At 43.0% G+C, this 23,401-nt stretch overlaps 1 protein-coding gene across 2 annotated transcripts in view; it reads left to right on the top strand.

The window, feature by feature from the left end:
• Positions 1 to 23,401, top strand: part of traf3ip1 (TNF receptor-associated factor 3 interacting protein 1) — a 108,041-nt gene that overhangs the window by 44,889 nt on the left and 39,751 nt on the right. For both annotated transcript variants that reach the window (XM_060930281.1, XM_060930282.1), the window contains exons 6-9: positions 3,958 to 4,038; positions 17,086 to 17,161; positions 22,653 to 22,673; positions 22,802 to 22,886. In XM_060930281.1, coding sequence (XP_060786264.1) covers positions 3,958 to 4,038; positions 17,086 to 17,161; positions 22,653 to 22,673; positions 22,802 to 22,886 — 263 coding nt within the window. The remainder of the gene's footprint in view (positions 1 to 3,957; positions 4,039 to 17,085; positions 17,162 to 22,652; positions 22,674 to 22,801; positions 22,887 to 23,401) is intronic.

Raw genomic sequence — 23,401 nt, forward strand, 5'->3', positions numbered from 1 at the left:
CCACAGTCCAAAGACATGCAGGTTAGGTTAACATGGGGCGACCTTGGGCTGAAGTGCCCTTGAGCAAGATACCTAACCCCGAACTGCTCCCCGGGTGCTGTAGTATGGCTGCCTACTGGTGCGTGTGTGTGTGTTTTCACTGCTTCAGCTGGGTTAAATGCAGAAGATGAATTTCACTGTGCTTGAGTGTGCATGTAACAAATAAAGGCTGCTTCTTCTTAGACAGTGAGGAAATGCTGAAATACAAATGTTCACCCTTCATGGTGGATATCTTATTTAAGGGGCGGCACAGTGGTGTAGTGGTTAGCACTGTGTCACCTCACAGCAAGAAGGTTCTGGGTTCGAGCCCCGTGGCCGGCGAGGGCCTTTCTGTGTGGAGTTTGCATGTTCTCCCCGTGTCCGCGTGGGTTTCCTCCGGGTGCTCCGGTTTCCCCCACAGTCCAAAGACATGCAGGTTAGGTTAACTGGTGACTCTAAATTGACCGTAGGTGTGAATGTGAGTGTGAATGGGTGTCTGTGTCTATGTGTCAGCCCTGTGATGACCTGGCGACTTGTCCAGGGTGTACCCCGCCTTTCGCCTGTAGTCAGCTGGGATAGGCTCCAGCTTGCCTGCGACCCTGTAGGACAGGATAAAGCGGCTAGAGATAATGAGATGAGATGAGTAATAAATCAACAGAGTGGGCAAGTTTTTATCAATGGGGTTTAAAATTGGGCGTGGCCAAAACTCCTTCCGTTGCGTATGTAAACGAACCAAGAAACCATGCAAACGAGGCAGACAGTGATCCAATCAGCGTGTTTGTGGGCGGAGTCTTTCCGAGGCAGCGCTCCTGCAGTCTGAGCTTGGTGGTTTTTTGTTTTGTTTTGTTTTTTTTAAACCTTTTTGGTCACCTTGACTTTGGCCGGATGACCCCCAAAATGTTGGAGGTTCTATTTGAGACCAATGCCCACCTATCCTGAAAGTTTCATGAAGATTGGTCTAGCTGGTTTCCCATAACATCGTTTACAAAGAAACAAACAAATTTGACCGAAAACAATACTTCGCCCCGTGGTGGACTCCGTCCTGGGCGAGGTAAAAAAAAAAAATCTATCATAGTTTGTTGAACAAGGTGATTGATTGATATTAATCCTACACACTCCCGTAGCAGTCAAAAGTTTGGACACACCTTCTAATTCAGTGGTTTTTCTTTATTTTTATTAATTAAGACACGTCATGTCTTAAAGTAATGATGGATGTCGTTTCTCTTTACTTAGTCGAGCGGTTCTTGACATAATATGGATTACTCCAGTTGTGGTGTTGAATACTGTATTTTTACTATTTACTGTTTGATCTCAAACGCATTATGAAGGCAAGAAATTGCACTAATTAACTTTTGACGAGGTACCTGTTAATTGAAAAGCATTCCAGGTGACTACCTCATGAAGCTGGTTAAGATAATGCCAACTAGTAGTTATTGCCCTCTTTCTTCGTATACGTTTTCGTTGTGTTCTGTGAAAATGACTTAAATCGCTCCCCACGTCTCCTCAGTGACGTAGACTCGGCCCTAGCGGAAGTCTTTGGTGAAGAGCGCTGATTACGAGGTCCTGTACTATTGAAACTCTCAGGCGAGTCGGGGAGGGGATTCCTCGCCGAGGCTGCGTGCAGTGTGTTAGCGCGAGCGTGTAGCCTATGGGAACAGGTCTGTGAAGATCCTCAGTAATCCAGGTCATAGTAAACAAATTGAATGCACACCAAAGCCCAGCTGTCTTCAGTGACTCACAGGAGAGCAGAGAGAACCAACAACCCATTGATCACCCCAACGACACTCTAGGCCATTCACACCCAGCGACTCCTTAGGATTGCTTTTCATCCATGAGAGGATAAATACCCGATACTTCCTATTAGTCAGACAGAACTGAAGAAGCCTTTTGGATGAGAGGTGAAACGTCTTCAAGAATCTTCAAGCAAATCCAGTTGCTCTCTTTTTACCACCCACAGCCTATGGGAAATGAATAGTGTGTTGGGTTAGCACTAATCCCATGGTTTGGAACGTTGAAAATGTTGTCTTGGGCCCCTCTGGGGTATCCTGTGCAAATTATGGAGTATGTGCGTCTAGCTGTGTTGATTTACAAAGGTGAACACACACAGAGAGAGAGAGAGAGAGAGAAAGAGACACCGCCTTCCTTTAGTAGTGCAAAGTGTCAAGGTAAATGGTGGCTACTTTGGCAACTCGAAAGTATCAAACGTTTTTTGTTTTTTAACTTTTTGTTTACCACATAATTCCATATATGTTCCAGATGTTATTTCATAGTTTTGATGTCTTTAGTATTTGTAGAAAATAATCAAAATACAACCCCAATTCCAAAAACGTTGGGACAAAGTACAAATTGTAAATAAAAATGGAATGCAATAATTTACAAATCTCAAAAACTGATATTGTATTCACAATAGAACATAGACAACATATCAAATGTCGAAAGTGAGACATTTTGAAATTTCATGCCAAATATTGGCTCATTTGAAATTTCATGACAGCAACACATCTCAAAAAAGTTGGGACGGGGCAATAAGAGGCTGGAAAAGTTAAAGGTACAAAAAAGGAACAGCTGGAGGACCAAATTGCAACTCATTAGGTCAATTGGCAATAGGTCATTAACATGACTGGGTATAAAAAGAGCATCTTGGAGTGGCAGCGGCTCTCAGAAGTAAAGATGGGAAGAGGATCACCAATCCCCCTAATTCTGCGCCGACAAATAGTGGAGCAATATCAGAAAGGAGTTCGACAGTGTAAAATTGCAAAGAGTTTGAACATATCATCTACAGTGCATAATATCATCAAAAGATTCAGAGAATCTGGAAGAATCTCTGTGCGTAAGGGTCAAGGCCGGAAAACCATACTGGGTGCCCGTGATCTTCGGGCCCTTAGACGGCACTGCATCACATACAGGCATGCTTCTGTATTGGAAATCACAAAATGGGCTCAGGAATATTTCCAGAGAACATTATCTGTGAAAACAATTCACCGCGCCATCCGCCGTTGCCAGCTAAAACTCGATAGTTCAAAGAAGAAGCCGTATCTAAATATGATCCAGAAGCGCAGTCGTCTTCTCTGGGCCAAGGCTCATTTAAAATGGACTGTGGCAAAGTGGAAAACTGTTCTGTGGTCAGACGAATCAAAATTATGACTAAAGAGGAGAAGGATGACCCAAGTTGTTATCAGCGCTCAGTTCAGAAGCCTGCATCTCTGATGGTATGGGGTTGCATTAGTGCATGTGGCATGGGCAGCTTACACACCTGGAAAGACACCATCAATGCTGAAAGGTATATCCAGGTTCTAGAGCAACATATGCTCCCATCCAGACGACGTCTCTTTCAGGGAAGACCTTGCATTTTCCAACATGACAATGCCAAACCACATACTGCATCAATTACAGCATCATGGCTGTGTAGAAGAAGGGTCCGGGTACGGAACTGGCCAGCCTGCAGTCCAGATCTTTCACCCATAGAAAACATTTGGCGCATCATAAAATAGAAGATACGACAAAAAAGACCTAAGACAGTTGAGCAACTAGAATCCTACATTAGACAAGAATGGGTTAACATTCCTATCCCTAAACTTGAGCAACTTGTCTCCTCAGTCCCCAGACGTTTACAGACTGTTGTAAAGAGAAAAGGGGATGTCTCACAGTGGTAAACATGGCCTTGTCCCAACTTTTTTGGGATGTGTTGTTGTCATGAAATTTAAAAATCACCTAATTTTTCTCTTTAAATGATACATTTTCTCAGTTTAAACATTTGATATGTCATCGATGTTCTATTCTGAATAAAATATGGAATTTTGAAACTTCCACATCATTGCATTCCGTTTTTATTTACAATTTATACTTTGTCCCAACTTTTGCCTGGTACTGTACTGTATGTGCTAAGAGGGTTAGTATTGGACATTCATGAGTCCCATCATTCTGTGTTTGTTTTTACAGACCCGGGCTACAGACGAAGTGAACAAACAAAGACCACACCCAGAAGAGCTGAACAGAAATCACAAAGCTGAACCCCTGCAGGTGAACCTTTCCCTCTTTCTTTTTATTTGCACTCTGGAATGGACTGAAACACCGGTGTTGTCCCTGTATAGAGTTCCTCTGTCGAGGACACTATGTTGTTGGACGTAAGGATGGAAGATGTGACACAATATCGCAAGACTTTTCTCCGATACGTAATATACAGTTATAGTGACACGAATGTCGTCATACTGGAACACACGTCATCACTGACATGAATTTCATGACAATGCTGGACTTTCAGTGATGGGCTTTGAACCATGTTCATGATGACATTCATGTCCCTGTACTGTATGGAAACTTCCTGCCACAACTGTACGTACATCATGATCTATAGGTGAGCTTAAAAAAAAAAACCTGTCCGACTACACAACAGTAATGCTGCATTTTTGCTTTTTAAAAAGTGAAGCATAAATGATGCTTTAAAGCTTGACGGACTTTTAATTTCATAAAATCGGTGAAATTTAGTTCACTCTGAAATTTGCTCATTGTGATGTGTTTTTCTGTAATATTGCAAAAACCCAGGCCATTCTGTGGCTGGGAAGTTATTTAATTTGAGGGGATTCCTGAACAAATAATGTGCATGAAATCGCTCGCTTTGCTCAGTCAAGCAGACAGAGGAAGTCTGTGTGTACACGCATGCGCAGGTTTACCTTTGACGGTGCGCTGACGGTTCCATCATTCTGTCGCTAAACGAACAGCTGATCACATCGAGGTACTCGCCGAGCGCCAATATTTATTAGTTTGGTCCTGCGTTTCCTCTCCTTCGTATATAACATAACGTCTTTCCTTCTCGCTTTCTTTCCGTTATTGTAGTCGGTCTTTCACGTTGCATTCGCACACTCGTGTCCTCCATTTTTCTCTCCTGTTTCAAATTTGTATCCCACAATGCCTTACGCGAACGGGGAAAGCCCACCACATGATGCATGACGTAGTATCTTGTATTGCGTCATGGTGAAGCAGGAAAAAATAGCGGAAAATTTAGGGCCACATGGAGATCAATTAATTAATTGTTCTCTTTAAAAAAAAAAAAAACCTCATAAAATTGGAAGTCGGTGATTTGAATTCAGTAGCTTTCGGTCCACTAAACAAAAATAATCAGGTGTCGGGGAAAATTCTTTTTATGACCTACACTTGAAAAATCTGAAAGGCGGTGTAGCTTTAAAAATAAGAAATAAAAGCTGTCCATATAAATCACTAATCTTCTACAACTGTGTACTACAAAGTCAAACACTGCTAAGTGAGTTAAAAGGCTCTTGAATGTGAAATATATTGTGATTAATATGCTCATAGTCCTGGGGAATCTTCCAGTGTTGCATTACTGCCATCTACAGGCTTCTTTGACCGTACACCGACAGTTCCATCATTCTGTCGCGAAATGAACAGCTGATCACACCGTGGTGCTCGCTGACCACCAGTATTTATTAGTTTGGTCCTGCGTTTCCTTTCCTTTGCAAATAACGTCTTTTTTTTCTTGCTTTCCGTTACTGTAGTCGGTCTTTCACGTTTCATTCGCACACTCGCGTCCTCCATTTTTCTCTCCTGTTTCAAATTTCCTTGGGCGATCCGGGAAAGCCTACCACGTCATGCATGACGTAGGATCTTGTATTGCGTCATGGTGAAGCAGGAAAAAATAGCCGAGAATTTAAGGCCACATGGCTCTAAATTCATTAATTGCTCTTTAGTAAAATAGGAAGTCTATGATTTGAATTCAGTAGCTTTTGGTCCACTAAGCAAAAATAATTGCGTGTCGGGGAAAATTCTTTTTATGACCTACACTTGGAAAAATCTGAAAGGCAGTCTAGCTTTAATGATGCAAACTACTAATGAAAAGGAGGGAGAAAACTGTTCAGTTTTAAAGACTCAGAAAATCTCAGACAAGTACGGTATATTGTAATGTTATTTTTCTTGATATCAATATGATACGGTTATATTGCCCTAGTCCTACTTAAAAGGTCAGGTTTATATTTCGAGATACATTTTAAAATGTGTGTTTTTATATCAAACTTGATAGAATTATTGTTAATATTTGTTTATTAACAGTTGTGTGTTTTGTCCGTATGTTAGAACATTGAGCCCCTGTTTTACAACATGGTTTATTAGTTCTCTTCTTTATTTGTAGCTAGTATAAATACGCAGGTGATTTATAGAAAATCACGCATGCTGATTGGTCGAGAAATTCGGATTATTTCTCGATAACCGCCTCGAGCGACTCGGCAAAATGGCAGCCAAGCACTTTGTCACCGTAAGTGAGAGAGAATTAGAAATGAACGAAAACACTGTTCCTAAAAGCACTAAAGATGCTCCGAAGTTTGGTCTAAAACTGTTCGAAGGTAAGGTTGAATTGTGAGTTGTTTTATCGATTTCAAAACAAAGTATTTTATGTGAGTCGGCATAGACAAGTGTAGATAAGATGGATAACCTTTGCATGCTGCTTTTGAAGTTTGAAATACATTTTTTTTTTTTTTTTTTTTAAATCACCTGTGTATTTTTATATTAAAACAATTATCCGCTTCAGGCTCCGTGAATATTGGTGAATAATAACCTCAACTTCGTCTCCGTTAATTATTCACCGATATTCACGTCGCCTTCGGGGAATAATCGTTAAATATGGCTGGAGTGCTTTATAGAGAATTTCTTTCAGTATCAAGGTTTGTCACTGTAACGTCTGATATTTCTATAATCCCATTTTTGTCTCTCTGTTCCTCAAGACTGAAAGAGATGACCTCGACGAGGTACATTAGCATTTGCTTTATCATATTTAATTTGGAGCTTGCATTTGTGTCCTGTATTTCTGTAGTAGTGGAAGTGAGAATAGATGGCAGTATTGGGGAAAGCTTTGTAGGTTCTGCATGTTGATGTGAAAGCGAATCCTCTTCTCAGTACAACATAAAGCCTCGGTCACAACCGGCTGTACGTGCTCCTACGGCCGGTCTACGTGCAAAAAACGCAAGAAACGCACGGAGGGCGCGCGTGTGACGTGCTGATTTTCGAGCCGTAGACTGGCCGCAGAGGTTCTTTGTCATGTCAAACAAACTCTACGGGCACTTACGTTTTTTTCAGGTTGCAAGACAAACTTACAGCCAACGTGCGTCTTTCTCCATGATTTGGGAAACGCCAAAAATCGCACGGCCAAAAAATCGTACGTCCGGTTGTGACCTAGGCTTAAAGTGGGAAGGCAAGGTTCCTGAGTGATGGAACAGAAAACGTTCATCCAGGGGAGTAAAAGTGGGTGGGATGGATATTATACTCTCTCACCCCTTTCAATCACAGCTACGCGAGCCAATCGCAGGCATCTGTGAGCTCACGTATGCAGAAGAGGGTAGATAGCGCTTTCCTCCGAGTGTGTTACGCTGCCCTGTGATGCAGCAGGGAGAAACCATGCGGTCGGCTGACTTCAGGTGACCAGGAGGAAGCGTGCGTTGGCCTTCACCCTCCCTGGTCGGTAGCTGTTGTATGATGGAGAGAGCTGGTTGGTGGGAGGAAACTGAAAAGTAAGAAAGGACAAAATCAGTGTGCTTTGTGTCGTGGTCTTGATGGAGGCTGTTTACAGGGTAGTGTGTTAATGAGGAGCGTTAAGTAGATTTGTGTGTCGTGCTTTTCCTCCCAGGTGCCTGAGGCTAAAGACGATGAGGTATTTCACTCGTCTTTTGTATAGTAGGCTTTGTGTAGAGCAGTGGCCTGTTTGGGGTGGTGTTTACATTAGACCGTATCAGCGGATCATCAGATTAACGTTTTTAAAACGATTCGCGTGCACACAGCAACGCCAATACACGATTCGCGTGCACACAGCAACGCCAATACATGGATACACTAATCACATGACTAATTAGACAGCACGTCACGTGATCCCAGTGCATATCGGGCATGCGCAAGTCACTCACCACTTGCAAGTGGAAGGATGGCAAGCGAACACCTTCTCCAGCAGATAAACACACCTGGCTGTGATGTTCATGTTCTCACTGAGTTTAAGCGCCTGAAGGAGGTAAATAAGTTGAAATGTGTAAATAAACCTCAGTGCGGCTCAGCGCTTCCTCCTGCGCTCCAAATCACTCCGCCCTGAACAGCGAGTGCCCTCTGGAGGGTGCGCACTCCGGCCCTGCACAGCTCACAGAGCGCGCGAGTGAAGCGCACGAGCAGTGATTCGGGACTGAGCCGCTGTGTGTGTGATCCCAACGCCAGCGAATCAGGAAGGTGGATGTCACAGTGACGTTGTCCAATGACGACGTCAGCTAGAGCTCAGCACAGCGTTTCCGCGTTCCTCAATGTTTACACAGCACCGGATCAGATACGAACTGGGTTGAATACGTGGGCCCTGGCGGATTCAAGTTGTTCCGCCTGTGGAGTCGTTTCCCGGCGTTTTAATGTGAACGGACAGTGCATCCGTGACGAAAACGAGACGGATACGGTCTAATGTAAACACCACCTGAGTTTCACAGCAGTCTGATGGTTCGGTAGCAGATTTACATGACTGCAGGGTTGGGGGTGTCGCGCCCCCCCCCAAAAAAAAAAAAAAAAAAAGACCGCCAAAGTGTGGCAGCTAAGTACAGGCTTTGTCTTCCTGAACGTAAGTGATCAGTGCAGCAGGAAGGTTACATTTACGGTTACTTGTCAGGAACCGTGTATATTAATTGCAAATGATTAGCTAAAATGTAAACTACGACATACCTACAGTGTACACAGTCATGACTGCAGCCTGAATTTTGACCCTAAGCAAGCCTAACGCCCTACATCTGTACCTCCCCAACCCCACCATCAATTAGGGCTTGACCAGTAAATCAGTGTGCCAATATTAACGGCTGATATGAACTAATTGCTGTTAAATTGGTATCGGCATTCATAACAGCCAATAAATGACATTTCTATCCCCCGCTGGCCGAAAGGCCCGAAGGGGGATGTGGCAGTGGGGGCGTGGTCAAGCGTCGGTCTGTGACCGGAGGGCGGAGTCAGGGAAGGTAAGTGGCAGAATCACTGCACCTGATGTTAATGTGTTTGTGTGTCTTCCCCAGTGACCGCGCCCTATTTAAGGAGAGAGAGCGAGAGCAGAGAGAGCTCTCTCCCCAGCCAGACGACTGATGTGTGTGCATGTGTCTGAGTGTCTGGGAGAGTGGTGTAACGCTGAAAAGTGTCACAATAAAAAGAGTTTTGTGAACTCGGTTCTGGCCTGCCGTCCTTCTGTGCTCCACCCACCCATACGAACTGTCACAGTGGTGCCGAAACCCAGGACGAGCACAGAAGGACGGCAGGCCAGAACCGAGTTCACGAAACTCTTTTTATTGTGACACTTTTCAGCGTTACACTCTCCCAGACACTCAGACACACGCACACACATCAGTCGTCTGGTTGAGGAGAGAGCTCTCTCTCCTTAAATAGGGCACGGTCACTGGGGAAGACACACAAACACATTAATTAACATCAGGTGCAGTGATTCTGCCACTTACCTTCCCTGACTCCGCCCTCCGGTCACAGACCGACGCTTGACCACGCCCCCACTGCCACAGGGGATTATGTCATGGCGATTTCTGTCCGTCCGTCCATCCTGGGAAGGGTGCTCACCTTCTGAAATCAACTCCTCTCGCAATTTTTGGAGGAATTTCACGAAACTTGGCAGGATTCTTTGTTATATGTCGGTAATATGCATATTGTAATTTCATTCAATTCAGTCACATTTAACCAGAGTTACAGCCCTTGATTAACAAAATTATACTTTGACAATTTCATGAGTGTGTTTCTCCTTCTGACATCAACTCCTCTCACAATTTTTGGAGGAATTCTCTCATCTCATCTCATTATCTGTAGCCGCTTTATCCTTCTACACGGTCGCAGGCAAGCTGGAGCCTATCCCAGCTGACTACGGGCGAAAGGCGGGGTACACCCTGGACAAGTCGCCAGGTCATCACAGGGCTTTTTTGGAGGAATTTCACCACAAAATTCAGCATCTGAAGTTTGCAAATCAACATCTAAACATAAAGCCTGATGCATTTTGGAAACGAGTCCTCTGGACTGACGAAGTCAAAATAGAACTTTTTGGCCAAAATGTGCAAAAGTATGCTTGGAGAAAAAAGGGTGTCGAATTCCAGGAAAAGAACACCTCTCCAAATATTAAGCATGGGGGTGGATCGAACATGCTTTGGGCTTGTGCTGCAGCCAGTGGCACAGGGAGCATTTCATTGGAGAGGGAAGAATGGATTCGAATAAATACCAGCAGATTCTGGAAGCAAACATCACATCATCTGGGGGGAAAAAAGTTGAAGTTAAAAAGGGGATGGGTCCTGTAACAAGATAATGATCCGAAACACATCTCAAAATCTACAATGGAATACCTCAAGAGGTGCAAGCTGAAGGTTTTGCCCTGGCCCTCACAGTCCCCTGACCTAAACATCATTGAAAATCTGTGGATAGATCTCAAAAGAGCAGCGCATACAAGACGGCCCAGGAATCTTACAGAACTGGAAGTCTTTTGCAAAGGCGAATGGGCAAAAATCCTGTCAGAAAGAACTGAAAGACTTTTAGCTGGCTACAAAAAATGTTTACGAGTTGTGATACTTGCAAGGGGGGGGTATTTAAGTACTGACCGTGCCGGATGCCCAGACTTTTGCTTCAGGCCCTTTTTATTTTTTGGTACTTTTTGTACCTGTAAATGATGGAATGATTCATAGTAACAGACATTTTAAGCAAGGGTGCCCAAACTCTCGTATGCCACTTTATGTATTTGGGCCTAATTAAAGTAATTCTGTTGTGTACATGGTTCAGAATTTTTGGCGTTTTCTTTTTCATGTACATGCATGCTGGCTTGACAATTTTTGTACAATTCACAATATTTTTTTAAAATATATTTCTAATTGAATGAAGATGCAGTTTTGTTTTTTTTTTCCTCCCCGAAGGGTGGGTATCAACAGATATTTAACAATTATTCCACGAAATCGAGTCGTACATGAGCTGATAGCCGACGAAGCACGTCGTGCCGAATTGGCTATAAGTCGTGTATGATGAGATTGAATGGAATAACTGTTTTATTCTATCCACGTTCACTGGGTTCTGAGAAACAAAACATATATATTTTTTTTATTTTGATTTTTTGCAAAGTCGATAAATAAAAACTTTTATACAAAACATCAACAAAATCACTTTCGCTTAGAATGTAAACAAACTGGTGAAATGGCAGTAGCAATTTGTGAAAAATGCAATAATTCTTGAAAAGTAAAAGAAAGATGCATTCTTATCATCAAATACTTTTGTTCCATGTTTTTTTTTTTTTTTTGCCTTTTTTTTGGGGGGGGGGTTGTTTTCGAGTCGAGTTTTTTTTCATCCTTGGTTGGTTCAGCAACATGCTCCGCCATTTTGTTTTGTTTTTCTCTACTCATGGTATATGAGCTGATATCCTAGTAGTAGAGTGGCCAATCAGAGCACACGATTGCTCATATCCAGTGAATGTGGATATTTTTTTTGGGGGGGGGGGGGTTATTTATTTATTTATTTATTTATTTTTGTAATGGTGCCAAAAATCCCTTATTAGTCAGGTCAATCAATACAGAGCATACACACCCACACACAGCAATAATCACCATGTACGCCAAACATCTACAGAATAAGTAAAATCGGTTTGTATATGCTCAAGACATACAGTGGTGCTTGAAAGTTTGTGCACTCTTGAGAAATTTCTGCAAAAATATGACCTGAAACAACAACAGATTTTCACACAAGTCCTAAAAGTAGATAAAGAGAACCCAGTTAAACAAATAAGACAAAAATATTATACTTGGTCATTTATTTATTGAGGAAAATGATCCAATATTACACATCTGTGAGTCGCAAAAGTATGTGAACCTCTAGGATTAGCAGTTCATTTGAAGGTGAAATTAGAGTCAGGTGTTTTCAATCAATGGGATGACAATCAGGTGTGAGTGGGCACCCTGTTTTATTTAAAGAACAGGGATCTATCAAAGTCTGATCTTCACAACACATGTTTGTGGAAGTGTATCATGGCACGAACAAAGGAGATTTCTGAGGACCTCAGAAAAAGTGTTGTTGATGCTCATCAGGCTGGAAAAGGTTACAAAACCATCTCTAAAGAGTTTGGACTCCACCAATCCACAGTCAGACAGATTGTGTACAAATGGAGGAAATTCAAGACCATTGTTACCCTCCCCAGGAGTGGTCGACCAACAAAGATCACTCCAAGAGCAAGGCGTGTAATAGTCGGCGAAGTCACAAAGGACCCCAGGGTAACTTCTAAGCAACTGAAGGCCTCTCTCCCATTGGCTAATGTTCATGAGTCCAACATCAGGAGAACACTGAACAACAATGGTGTGCATGGCAGGGTTGCAAGGAGAAAGCCACTGCTCTCCAAAAAGGGCATTGCTGCTTGTCTGCAGTTTGCTAAAGATCATGTGGACAAGCCAGAAGGCTATTGGAAAAATGTTTTGTGGACGGATGAGACCAAAATAGAACTCATCTCATCTCATTATCTGTAGCCGCTTTATCCTGTTCTACAGGGTCGCAGGCAAGCTGGAGCCTATCCCAGCTGACTACGGGCGAAAGGCGGGGTACACCCTGGACAAGTCGCCAGGTCATCACAGGGCTGACACATAGACACAGACAACCATTCACACTCACATTCACACCTACGGTCAATTTAGAGTCACCAGTTAACCTAACCTGCATGTCTTTGGACTGTGGGGGAAACCGGAGCACCCGGAGGAAACCCACGCGGACACGGGGAGAGCATGCAAACTCCGCACAGAAAGGCCCTCACCGGCCACGGGGCTCGAACCCGGACCTTCTTGCTGTGAGGCGACAGCGCTAACCACTACACCACCGTGCCGCCCCAAAATAGAACTTTTTGGTTTAAATGAGAAGTGTTATGCTTGGAGAAAGGAAAACACTGCATTCCAGCATAAGAACCTTATCCCATCTGTGAAACATGGTGGTGGTAGTATCATGGTTTGGGCCTGTTTTGCTGCATCTGGGCCAGGACGGCTTGCCATCATTGATGGAACAATGAATTCTGAATTATACCGGCGAATTCTAAAGGAAAATGTCAGGACATCTGCCCATGAACTGAATCTCAAGAGAAGGTGAGTCATGCAGCAAGACAACGACCCTAAGCACACAAGTCGTTCTACCAAAGAATGGTTAAAGAAGAATAAAGTTAATGTTTTGGAATGGCCAAGTCAAAGTCCTGACCTTAATCCAATCAAAAAGTTGTGGAAGGACCTGAAGCGAGCAGTTTATGTGAGGAAACCCACCAACATCCCAGAGTTGAAGCTGTTCTGTCCGGAGAAACAGGCTAAAATTCCTCCAAGCCGGTGTGCAGGACTGATCAACAGTTACCGGAAACGTTTAGTTGCAGTTATTGCTGCACAAGGGGGTCACACCAGATACTGAAAGCAAAGGTTCACATACTTTTGCCACTCACAGATGTGTAATATTAGATCATTTTCCTCAATATGTAAATGACCAAGTATAATATTTTTTTGTCTCATTTGTTTAACTGGGTTCTCTTTATCTACTTTTAGGACTTGTGTGAATTTCTAAAGGGTTCACAATTTCGAGCACCACTGTAAATCAGAGGTTTTAAATGCTGGATTGTTTTAATATATTGCAGGTGCAGCACAATGGTGCAGAAATTTAAATATGGTGGTTTTTGTGTCTGTACTTCAGCCTTTTAAAAAATAGTTTTAAGTTTGATAAATAAGCTCGGGGAAGAGTTTTTTACAGATCACCATTAGGCTGTTCATTCATCCCCCTCACTTTTATTATGACAAGTCTGACCTTTTGGGCCAGGACTGGCCTGTAGTTACATCTGAGAATCCAGATTTCGAGAAATGGAGACAAATATTGACCAGAAAGAATGCGAGAATCTGATCTCTTATTCCACTGTTTAGGTGAAGCAAGCTCTTGAGTATCTAGTTGGTTGACTGTTGGTCAAGAAGAGCCAATTATATCATAGATGGTGGGATTTGTCCAAAATATCAGTTGCTTATAAGTATACAGTGTCTTGCAAAAGTATTCATCACCCTTGGTGTTTGTCCTGTTTTGTCGCATTACAAGCTGGAATTAAAATGGATTTTTGGAGGGTTAGCACCATTTGATTTACACACCATGCCTAACACTTTTTAAAGGTGCAAATTGTTGTTTTCCTGTGACATAAACAATAATTAAGATGAAAAAAACAGAAATCTGGAGTGCACATAGGTATTACCCCCCCAAAGTCAATACTTCGCATAGGTATTCACCCCCCAAAGTCAATACTTTGTAGAGCCACCTTTTGCTGCAATTACAGCTGCAAGTCTCTTGAGGTATGTCTCCATTATCTTGGCACATCTAGCCACTGGGATTGTTGCCCATTCCTCAAGGCAAAACTGCTCCAGCTCTCAAGTTAGATGGGTTGAGTTGGTGTACAGCAATCTTCAAGTTATGCCACAGATTCTCAGTTGGATTGAGGTCTGGGCTTTGATTAGACCATTCCAAGACATTTAAATGTTTCCCTTTAAACCACTCCAGTGTAGCTTTACCAGTATGTTTAGGGTCATTGTCCTGCTGGAACGTGAACCTTCGTCCCAGTTTCAAACCTCTGGCCGACTCAAACAGGTTTTCCTCCAGAATTGCCCTGCATTTAGCGCCATCCATCTTTCCTTCAGTTTTCCTGTCCCTGCAGATGAAAAATATCCCCACAGCATGATGTTGCCACCACCATGCTTCACTGTAGGAATGGTGTTCTCACGGTGTTAGGTTTGCACCACACATGGTGTTTCCCATGACGGCCAAAAATATCAATTTTAGTCTCATCTGACCAGAGGATCTTCTTCCATGTGTTTGGGGAGTCTGCCACATGCTGTTGGGCAAACTCCAAACGTGTTTTCTTAAACAATTACACTTTTCTGGCCACTCTTCCATAAAGTCCCACTCTGTGGGGTGTACAGCTTAAAGTAGTCCTATGCACAGATACTCCCATCTCTGCTGTGGGTCTTTGCAGTCCCTTCAGTGTTCTCTTTGGTGTCTTTGTTGTATCTCTGATTAATGCCCTCCTTGCCCGGTCTGTGAGTTTTGGTGGACGGCCTTCTCTTGTCAGGTTTGTAGTGGTGACATCTCATCTCATTATCTCTAGCCGCTTTATCCTGTTCTACAGGGTCGCAGGCAAGCTGGAGCCTATCCCAGCTGACTACGGGCGAAAGGCGGGGTACACCCTGGACAAGTCGCCAGGTCATCACAGGGCTGAGACATAGACACAGACAACCATTCACACTCACATTCACACCTACGGTCAATTTAGAGTCACCAGTTAACCTAACCTGCATGTCTTTGGACTGTGGGGGAAACCAGAGCACCCGGAGGAAACCCACGCAGACACGGGGAGAACATGCAAACTCCGCACAGAAAGGCCCTCGCCGGCCACGGGGCTCGAACCTGGACCTTCTTGCTGTGAGGCGACAGCGCTAACCACTACACCGTAGTGGTGACATGTTCTTTCCAATTTGCTGTAATGGATTTAATGGTGCTTTCTGGGATATTCAAAGTTTGGGATATTTTTTTATAACCCACTCCAGATTTCTGGGTTTTTTTTTTTTTTTCTGTCTTAATTATTGTTTGTGTCTCAACAGAACAACAGTTTGCACCTTTAAAGTTGTAGGCATGTTGTGTAAATCAAATGGTGCTAACGCTCCAAAAATCTATTTTAATTCCAGCTTGTAATGCGACAAAACGGGACAAATACCAAGGGGATGAATACTTTTGCAAGACGTTGTAAACAGTTTAGCTGAAGATGTTCTTTTCTGCAGTTGTGCCTTCTCACTTGGTGTTAATGTAGTCCTTTATGAAAGGTTATGTTAGTGGTACCGGAGTTCATACTGGCTTTCTTTATTTTGAATGTTATGCCGTGAACACGGTGTTCCACACTTGGTTAGCTTGCTTGTTGATTGCAGGAAGATATTGATGACTAATCAAAATCTACCATCCCATAAATGGGAGTTTTCTTTAATAGGAGTCGTGTCTTGAGCTCTGCTGTGCAATCGATGGCGGTCTGGTCACGCCAAGTCTGCCTGGTTTCCATATTTTATTTGTTTATTTTATTGTAGTTGTTAGAAGTAGTGTTGGATGTGTGAGAATTGTATTAAAAGGATGCTTTGTGTTGAAGCTACAATTATCTTCAACTCTTTTGTTTTCACATAGCCATCAGAGGCTTCGCCACACCAGGTAATTACTGCAGCTTCCTCTGCCTTGAAACTGATTTGGTTTGGAGAGTAAATTATTCCTGAAAGGATATTTGGTCAATATTCTACTGAAACGGCTCTTCTTAGTGTTTTTACATTTGGACTGAATACTTGCGTTCGCTCTTCAGGATTGATTTTCTGCTCAGGGGTGAGTTTCCCAAGAGCATCTTAACTAGGAGAGAGAGAGTGTGTTCATTGTGCTGCTCGCTCTACCGTTTAATGATGCTCTTTGTGCTGAGATGCTTTTGGGAAACTCGGACCAGTTTGGTAAGAGTGTCATTATATTTTCACAGATAAATTCCTTCCAGACCAGGATGGAGTTTATACATCATGAATTGTACATGGCCTCAGTCCAGTTAAGCTCAGTTCTTGGTCCTGGTTTGTTTTGGCTCTCGAAGTTCCACCCTACATCGACACGGACTTCAGTTCGATTTTTATACAAATCGATCGTAACCTAATCCGCTCTCCCACCTCTCTCATGAGCCGATCTGAAAACAGATTGCGGACAAATGGTCCAAAAGAAATACCAGCTTTACAGTTTAGACAAATCATCCTTGATGGCATTTGGGACCCTACGTGCACACTAGCAAGTCATTCGTTCTTGATTACACCAGTTCAGAACAAACGGTGGTGGATTCAGAGTTGGAAATCCAGTTCATATCCCTACTATCTTCTGAGGAGTCCTAGGTTGCACTAATTTCCCATCTCCTCCTATATTCGAGTACTACTTGTCATTTTAAAAACCCTATATAGTATTTCATGTGAAAGGTATGAGTACGAGTTCAATGACCCGGGTTCTTGGGGATGCTGTGACCTGAGCCTGTGTGTGTGTGTTTAGCTGGACAGTCCTGCCAGAATACCAAGGCCCTCTTCTGCAAAGGGACAGAGACGCCGGCCGAAATCTGGAGCTCCAGGTAACCCGCTAATCGATCACGAGTTCATGCGTTTCAGAGAACCATTAGAGTTGTCAGAATTGTGCTCAGATTTTATTTAACTTAAAAAATGTATACACAAAGAATAATAATTAGAACAAAGAGAATGAAGACATTCAGTTTGTTTAACAGTTATTCCATGAAATCGAGTTGTACATCAGGGTTCTAACGAGACTGGAATATCAGCATAGTGGTACTGGTCCGAACAGCTGGGGGTTTGGAGGTTGCCTTAGGTCCCTGAAAGCTCATGGGTTCTACGTGCGCAGAGATGTATTCTAGTGCATTTCCTGGCACTTGCATGCCTCCCTGAAAGTCACTCTTTTTTGGTAATATTAATGAGATTTTTTCCCCTTGCCAAAAGTTGCTGTTTATCGTTTTTGATTGAAGACTTATTATAATTAATATTCAACTATATTTGTGACATATTTATGGAATAAGAATAAAACAACCAGTTGATGTTCACCAAGTGTCTGCTTTATTTTCAGCTTCAGCCGTTCAATTACATACATGACTATCTAGATCAGGGGTCACCAAACTATGGCCTGCGGGCCAACTCCGGCCCGCCACCCCCCTTTGACCGGCCCCCCAGCCCCCCACCACTTGAACCAGCCCTATGAGACAATCCCCAAAAGTGGTCATGGCCTATTTTTTTTAAATTGCTTTTTGGCAAATAACATGTCTGCATCTTGTATTTTGTTGATTTTATCAATTAAAATTGATATTTAGTTATAAAATGAGCTATTCATATTTTCCGAATTTTCGTCATATGCTCGCGATCAAGCAGTGACAGGCAGCGCACGCGCAGAGAACTGTCAGTGTTCAGGACAGCAAAATGGCTAGCGGTCAGCGAAAAGCTGACAGAGAGTGCAGAGTTTTTAAAGAACAGTGGACCACTGATTATTTTTTCGTTCAGTGTAAGGACCGTGCAGTTTGTCTTGTATGTAAAGAAAGTGTCGGTTTTCAAAGAATATAATCTGCGTCGTCACTATGAAACCCGCCACAAAGAGTATGCTAGTTTGCAAGGGCAAACAAGAGAAGACAGGATTCGGAGGATGAAATGCGGACTGGCTGCACAACAGAATGGATTCCTTCACCAAACCCAGATCAACCAGGCTGCTGTCCGAGCTAGCTATAAGGTAGCTCACCTACTAGCTACCCATGGAAAGCCGTTTACTGATGGGGACTTTGTTAAAGCATGCATGCTTGCTGTGGCCGAGGAGGTGTGTCCCGACAAGAAGGATGCGCTCAACGCGGTGAGTCTCTCCGCACCTACTATGACCAGGCGAACCGAAGATTTGGGGGACAACGTGTATGACCAGCTGAATGAGAAAGCGTCAGAATTCGAGTTTTTTGCTTTGGCCATGGATGAGAGCAATGACGTGCAGGACACAGCACAACTGCTGTGATCTATTGCTCATATTATAATTTCACTGTTTTTTTAAGTGTATTTATTTTATAGGCCCATTTATTTGACCTTTATTAAGTGCTGCACACAATTATTATTAATAATATCAACAGGCCTACCTACAATTTATAATTTTTCACTCGCCTTTGCCAGTGTCAATCACCTCAACTAGGCAGATGTTTCTTACCTTGACAGCTTTGATGTTATTTTTATTAGAAAATAAATAAATGGAATATCAGTGGTATTTCAAATTAAAACAAAGTGTGAAGACTCGAGTACTACTTTTGCAAACCACTAGTAAAGATAAACAAATATGTGCCAGGAATCAAGTGTTGATATAGTAGTGTTGATATAGTAGTGTGGATATAGTAGTGGGGATGGCTGTGCCAGGCTAGTAATCTCTACTACACAATGAGGCCTGCTGGTGGTCATATTTGTCTGGGTCATACAATTCTATGTTATATAGCTGACTCGACCCCGGCCCCCCATCACAGTCAGGAACGACAAGGTGGCCCCCAGAGAAAAAAAGTTTGGTGACCCCTGATCTAGATATAACTCAGGGACCGGAACGTATTACATGCATGGTGCGTAAGCGCTTCTTAACACGGATGGCACTTTACCACAAACACAGCATAATGAAGTTGGTAAACCGGACTAGCACGATCAGTGACAATCTCCACACGGGACGACTCGGGCAGCTCTGCACTGGGCGTTACGTGGATGGGAAGTGGAGTATGTCCGAATGTAGAACATTCTCATGGCAGCGCGCCGTCGCCTCCACATGGGGATAAGAGAAAAATAAACAAAAGACCAGATTTTAAAGATTGATCAGTCTTTTTATTAGTGTAGCAGCAACTTTTGCAGGTGTGTCAGCAATATTGGGAGCGTAGCAGCAAGGAAACATCGCGTATCAACCTGATATGCTGAAAAGGCCGAGTTTGAACCCTGGTACGTGAGCTGATAGCTGATGAGGCGCATAGCACCGAGTTGGCTATAAGCCATGTATGATGAGATTGAGTGGAATAACAGTTTTATTATATCCACATTTCACTGGATTTTGAGAAACAGAAATATATATATATATTTTTTGCAAATTCGATAAATAAAAACTTTATACAAAACACCCGACAAAATAATTTCCGCTTAACAAACCGGCGAAATGACAGGAGCAATTTGTGAAAAATGCTAGAAGAATAATTCTTGAAAAATAAGAGACTTTTTATTCCATATTTTGTTGCCTTTGTATTTTTGGGGGTTTTCTTCTTTATAGTTTTTTGGTGGTTGGCAAACCAACTTAAAGGTGCACCATTAGCACCACTGACTGGGCTGGAGTGTGGAACATACAGATGGCTTGCAACCACATGATCAAAATGCGCTCCGTCATAAGCGTCCGCCATGATGGTGGATTTCCAAAGCAACTCGGATGGTAGCTGCTGAAAGCGTGTCTGTAACCAATGCTGAATTTTCTCAGTATTACCACGATTTGAACGATCAAGCAAAGGTTCGATACAAAGAGAAGATAGATATGTGTGGTTTTGACCCATATAATTGAAAAAAGTCAGACTTTTCTGGAGATAAGACGCGTCTTCTGACCATCGAGTACGAATCCAGGTCATTTCGTCCAATAACCATTCCGCCCAAAGTCTTTTTTTTTCATACACGCCATCAATTATTTTATATTTCATGTATTTGTTTGTTCGAAAAAAAGAGGCATTCTCAGTGGAATTTGACCAAAGCAAAACACATTTTTGTAAAGAAAATGAGCGCCATAGTACGTGCGCTTCGACACTAAAGAGCGTACTAAAGGGGGGTAACCACGTCGGCCCGTGCCCTGGGATGAGTTTAACTCCCTTGTCATTGCAGGCTGCTCGCTCGCATGTCTGTTTCTTTTTTTTGGGGGGGGAGCTTTTTCACCTTTATTGGATAGGACAGTGTAGAGACAGGAAATGAGCGGGAGAGAGACGGGGAGGGATCGGGAAATGACCTCGGGTCAGAATCGAACCCGGGTCCCCGGATTTATGGTATGGCGCCTTATCCACCTGAGCCACGACGCCCCCGCTCGTATGTCTGTTTCTGGCCGGATTATATTAAATCTTCAGGGGGGCTTCGTTTGTGAATCCCGGGCTGAGGCGCGGTCCTACCGACCCGAGACTGTGCTCTTTCGAAGGGGGAGGCTTAGAGGGAGGTGCCTGTAAAAATTTGGCTTCGCTGTGAGCTCCCCTGGCCGAGTTATTGATTTTTAAAAGCCGGCTGGATCATATTAAATCTTTTAGGCGCCGAGCAGCACTCTCGCAGGGCTTTCATTCACGAACACCTGAAATATAAAATAATTGATGGTGCGTATGAAAGACTTTGAACGAAATGTCTTAACTATTGGACGAAATGGTCATTGGACGAAGTGTCCTGATCAACTCGTCTCCTCTCCGTACTAAGCCTCAGAGTTTCCTCGCCCTCTTTCCGAATCACGGACGGAATTCTAAAAAATCGGAATGTGCCACGGTCACGAGTAGTGTTGTGACCACAACCGTATACAGCACAAAGATATAGCAGAGCTAAAAGAACGCTTAAAGCAGTGGGGAAAACAAAGAGAGTTGCGCACGCATGACTACATTTTGTATGGAATGTCACTTGACCCCGCATTTGTATATCCACCAACATGGCCGACATCTGGGTTTCTATTTTGCTTTTACGTCACTTGCAAGTCAAGGACCTGGGGGGGGGGGAATCCAAACGAAAAAACTATACTATTGGCTGTTTCTGTTTCTTTTAAATACTTGATAATTTTTAGGGTTTTATTTTCGAGCAGTTTTTATTTCGTCCTCGGTTGGTTCAGCGACACACTCCGCCATTTTGTTTTTCTCTCCTCACGGTATATGAGCTGATAGCCTAGTAGTAGAGTAGCCAATCAGAGCGCGTGATTGCTCACATCGAGTGAAATGTGGAGAGAATAAGTGTTTTCATACCACAGTGCTGTTAAATTCTCCAAACTGGTTCTCGAGTCAGAAGGTTAATGATTAATGAGGGAAAAATCTGAAGCGCCACTCCGCAGGAACAGAGTCGGATCTTTCCCAAGAACACAAACGCGTTCCCTTAATTTCACACTTTAAATGCATAAATATTGTACGTTTTGAATCATATTTAAACAGTAAAATGAATTCCAACAGCTCGAGTAGCCACTGGTATTCAGGATAACATGGAAATGTTATCATAACCTGGTCAACACATCAAAAGCCAGTTATTAAAGGAACAGTCCACCGTACTTCCATAATGAAATATGCCCTTATCTGAATTGAGACGAGCTGCTCCGTACCTGTCTGAGCTTTGCGCGACCTCCCAGTCAGTCAGACACAGTCAGACGCGCTGTCACTCCTGTTAGCAATGTAGCTAGGCTCAGCATGGCCAATGGTATTTTTTGGGGCTGTAGTTAGATGCGACCAAACTCTTCCGCGTTTTTCCTGTTTACATAGGTTTATATGACCAGTGATATGAAACAAGTTCAGTTACACAAATTGAAACGTAGCGATTTTCTATGCTATGGAAAGTCCGCACTATAATGACAGGCGTACTAACACCTTCTGCACGCTTCGGCAGCGCATTGATACGGAGCTCAGATATCAAGGCGCTGCCGAAGCGCGCAGAAGGTGTTAGTACGCCTGTCATTATAGTGCGGACTTTCCATAGCATAGAAAATCGCTACGTTTCAATTTGTGTAACTGAACTTGTTTCATATCACTGGTCATATAAACCTATGTAAACAGGAAAAACGCGGAAGAGTTTGGTCGCATCTAACTACAGCCCCAAAAAATACCATTGGCCATGCTGAGCCTAGCTACATTGCTAACAGGAGTGACAGCGCGTCTGACTGCGTCTGACTGACTGGGAGGTCGCGCAAAGCTCGGAGAGGTACGGAGCAGCTCGTCTCAATTCAGATAAGAGCATATTTCATTATGGAAGTACGGTGGACTGTTCCTTTAAGTTGATAGTTTGTTGATGGCTTATTTGCGGTTTAGTAACGTAGCAGTTCTGATTCTTTTATTTTGTCATTCTCGTTCTCCCTTTCTTTTGCAGATGAATCAGACAGTGATGGAGGTAAGTCGCTGCTGAGAGCTGGATGCACCTGTACGCCTTGCAGAAACCTCAGGCTCCGTGCAGAGTTCGAGCTTTGAGGCTTCTTTCTTTTTCCAGCTTCTGTATTTTTAAATTTTCATTTGTTTCAGCGGGTGACAACGCGACAGCGGATAAACCAGTTCATTTTGAAAACGGAGATGCAGCTCATGCTTTGACACACCATGCGTCCCACAGGTCAGCTATTCTTGTATCATGAATAGCAGTTATTTGAAGCTTTTTTTTTTTTATATATATATATATATATATATATATATATATATATATATATATATATATATATATACACTGAACAAAAATATAAACGCAGCACCTAAAGATTTTATTTATTTTGTACATCCGATACTGATTTTTTTTCTGCCCACATCAAATGATAGTATAGCATACCAGTAAACATTTTTTGAAAAAAAAAAAAATGTCCCTCTACTCAAGTTCTGAGCAGTGCCCAGACTTGAGATAATCCATGATCCAGTCGGGTGTGACCATTGCAGACAAAAATTTCACTGAGTAATGCATGTAATGACCATCCTTTATGTGGGGCCAATAAAAGGCCACCCTAAAATGACAAAAATGTTCAAATGTCAAGATGCCACAGATGACCAGAATCAACCGGGAACGAGCCATTGGCATGCTGCAGGCTGGAATGTCCATCAGAGCTGTAGGGCGTCAAATGGGGGGTGCTATTCCACGAT

The sequence above is a fragment of the Neoarius graeffei genome, chromosome 9, assembly GCF_027579695.1.
Source record: "Neoarius graeffei isolate fNeoGra1 chromosome 9, fNeoGra1.pri, whole genome shotgun sequence".
In the NCBI taxonomy this organism is placed as follows: Eukaryota; Metazoa; Chordata; class Actinopteri; order Siluriformes; family Ariidae; genus Neoarius; species Neoarius graeffei.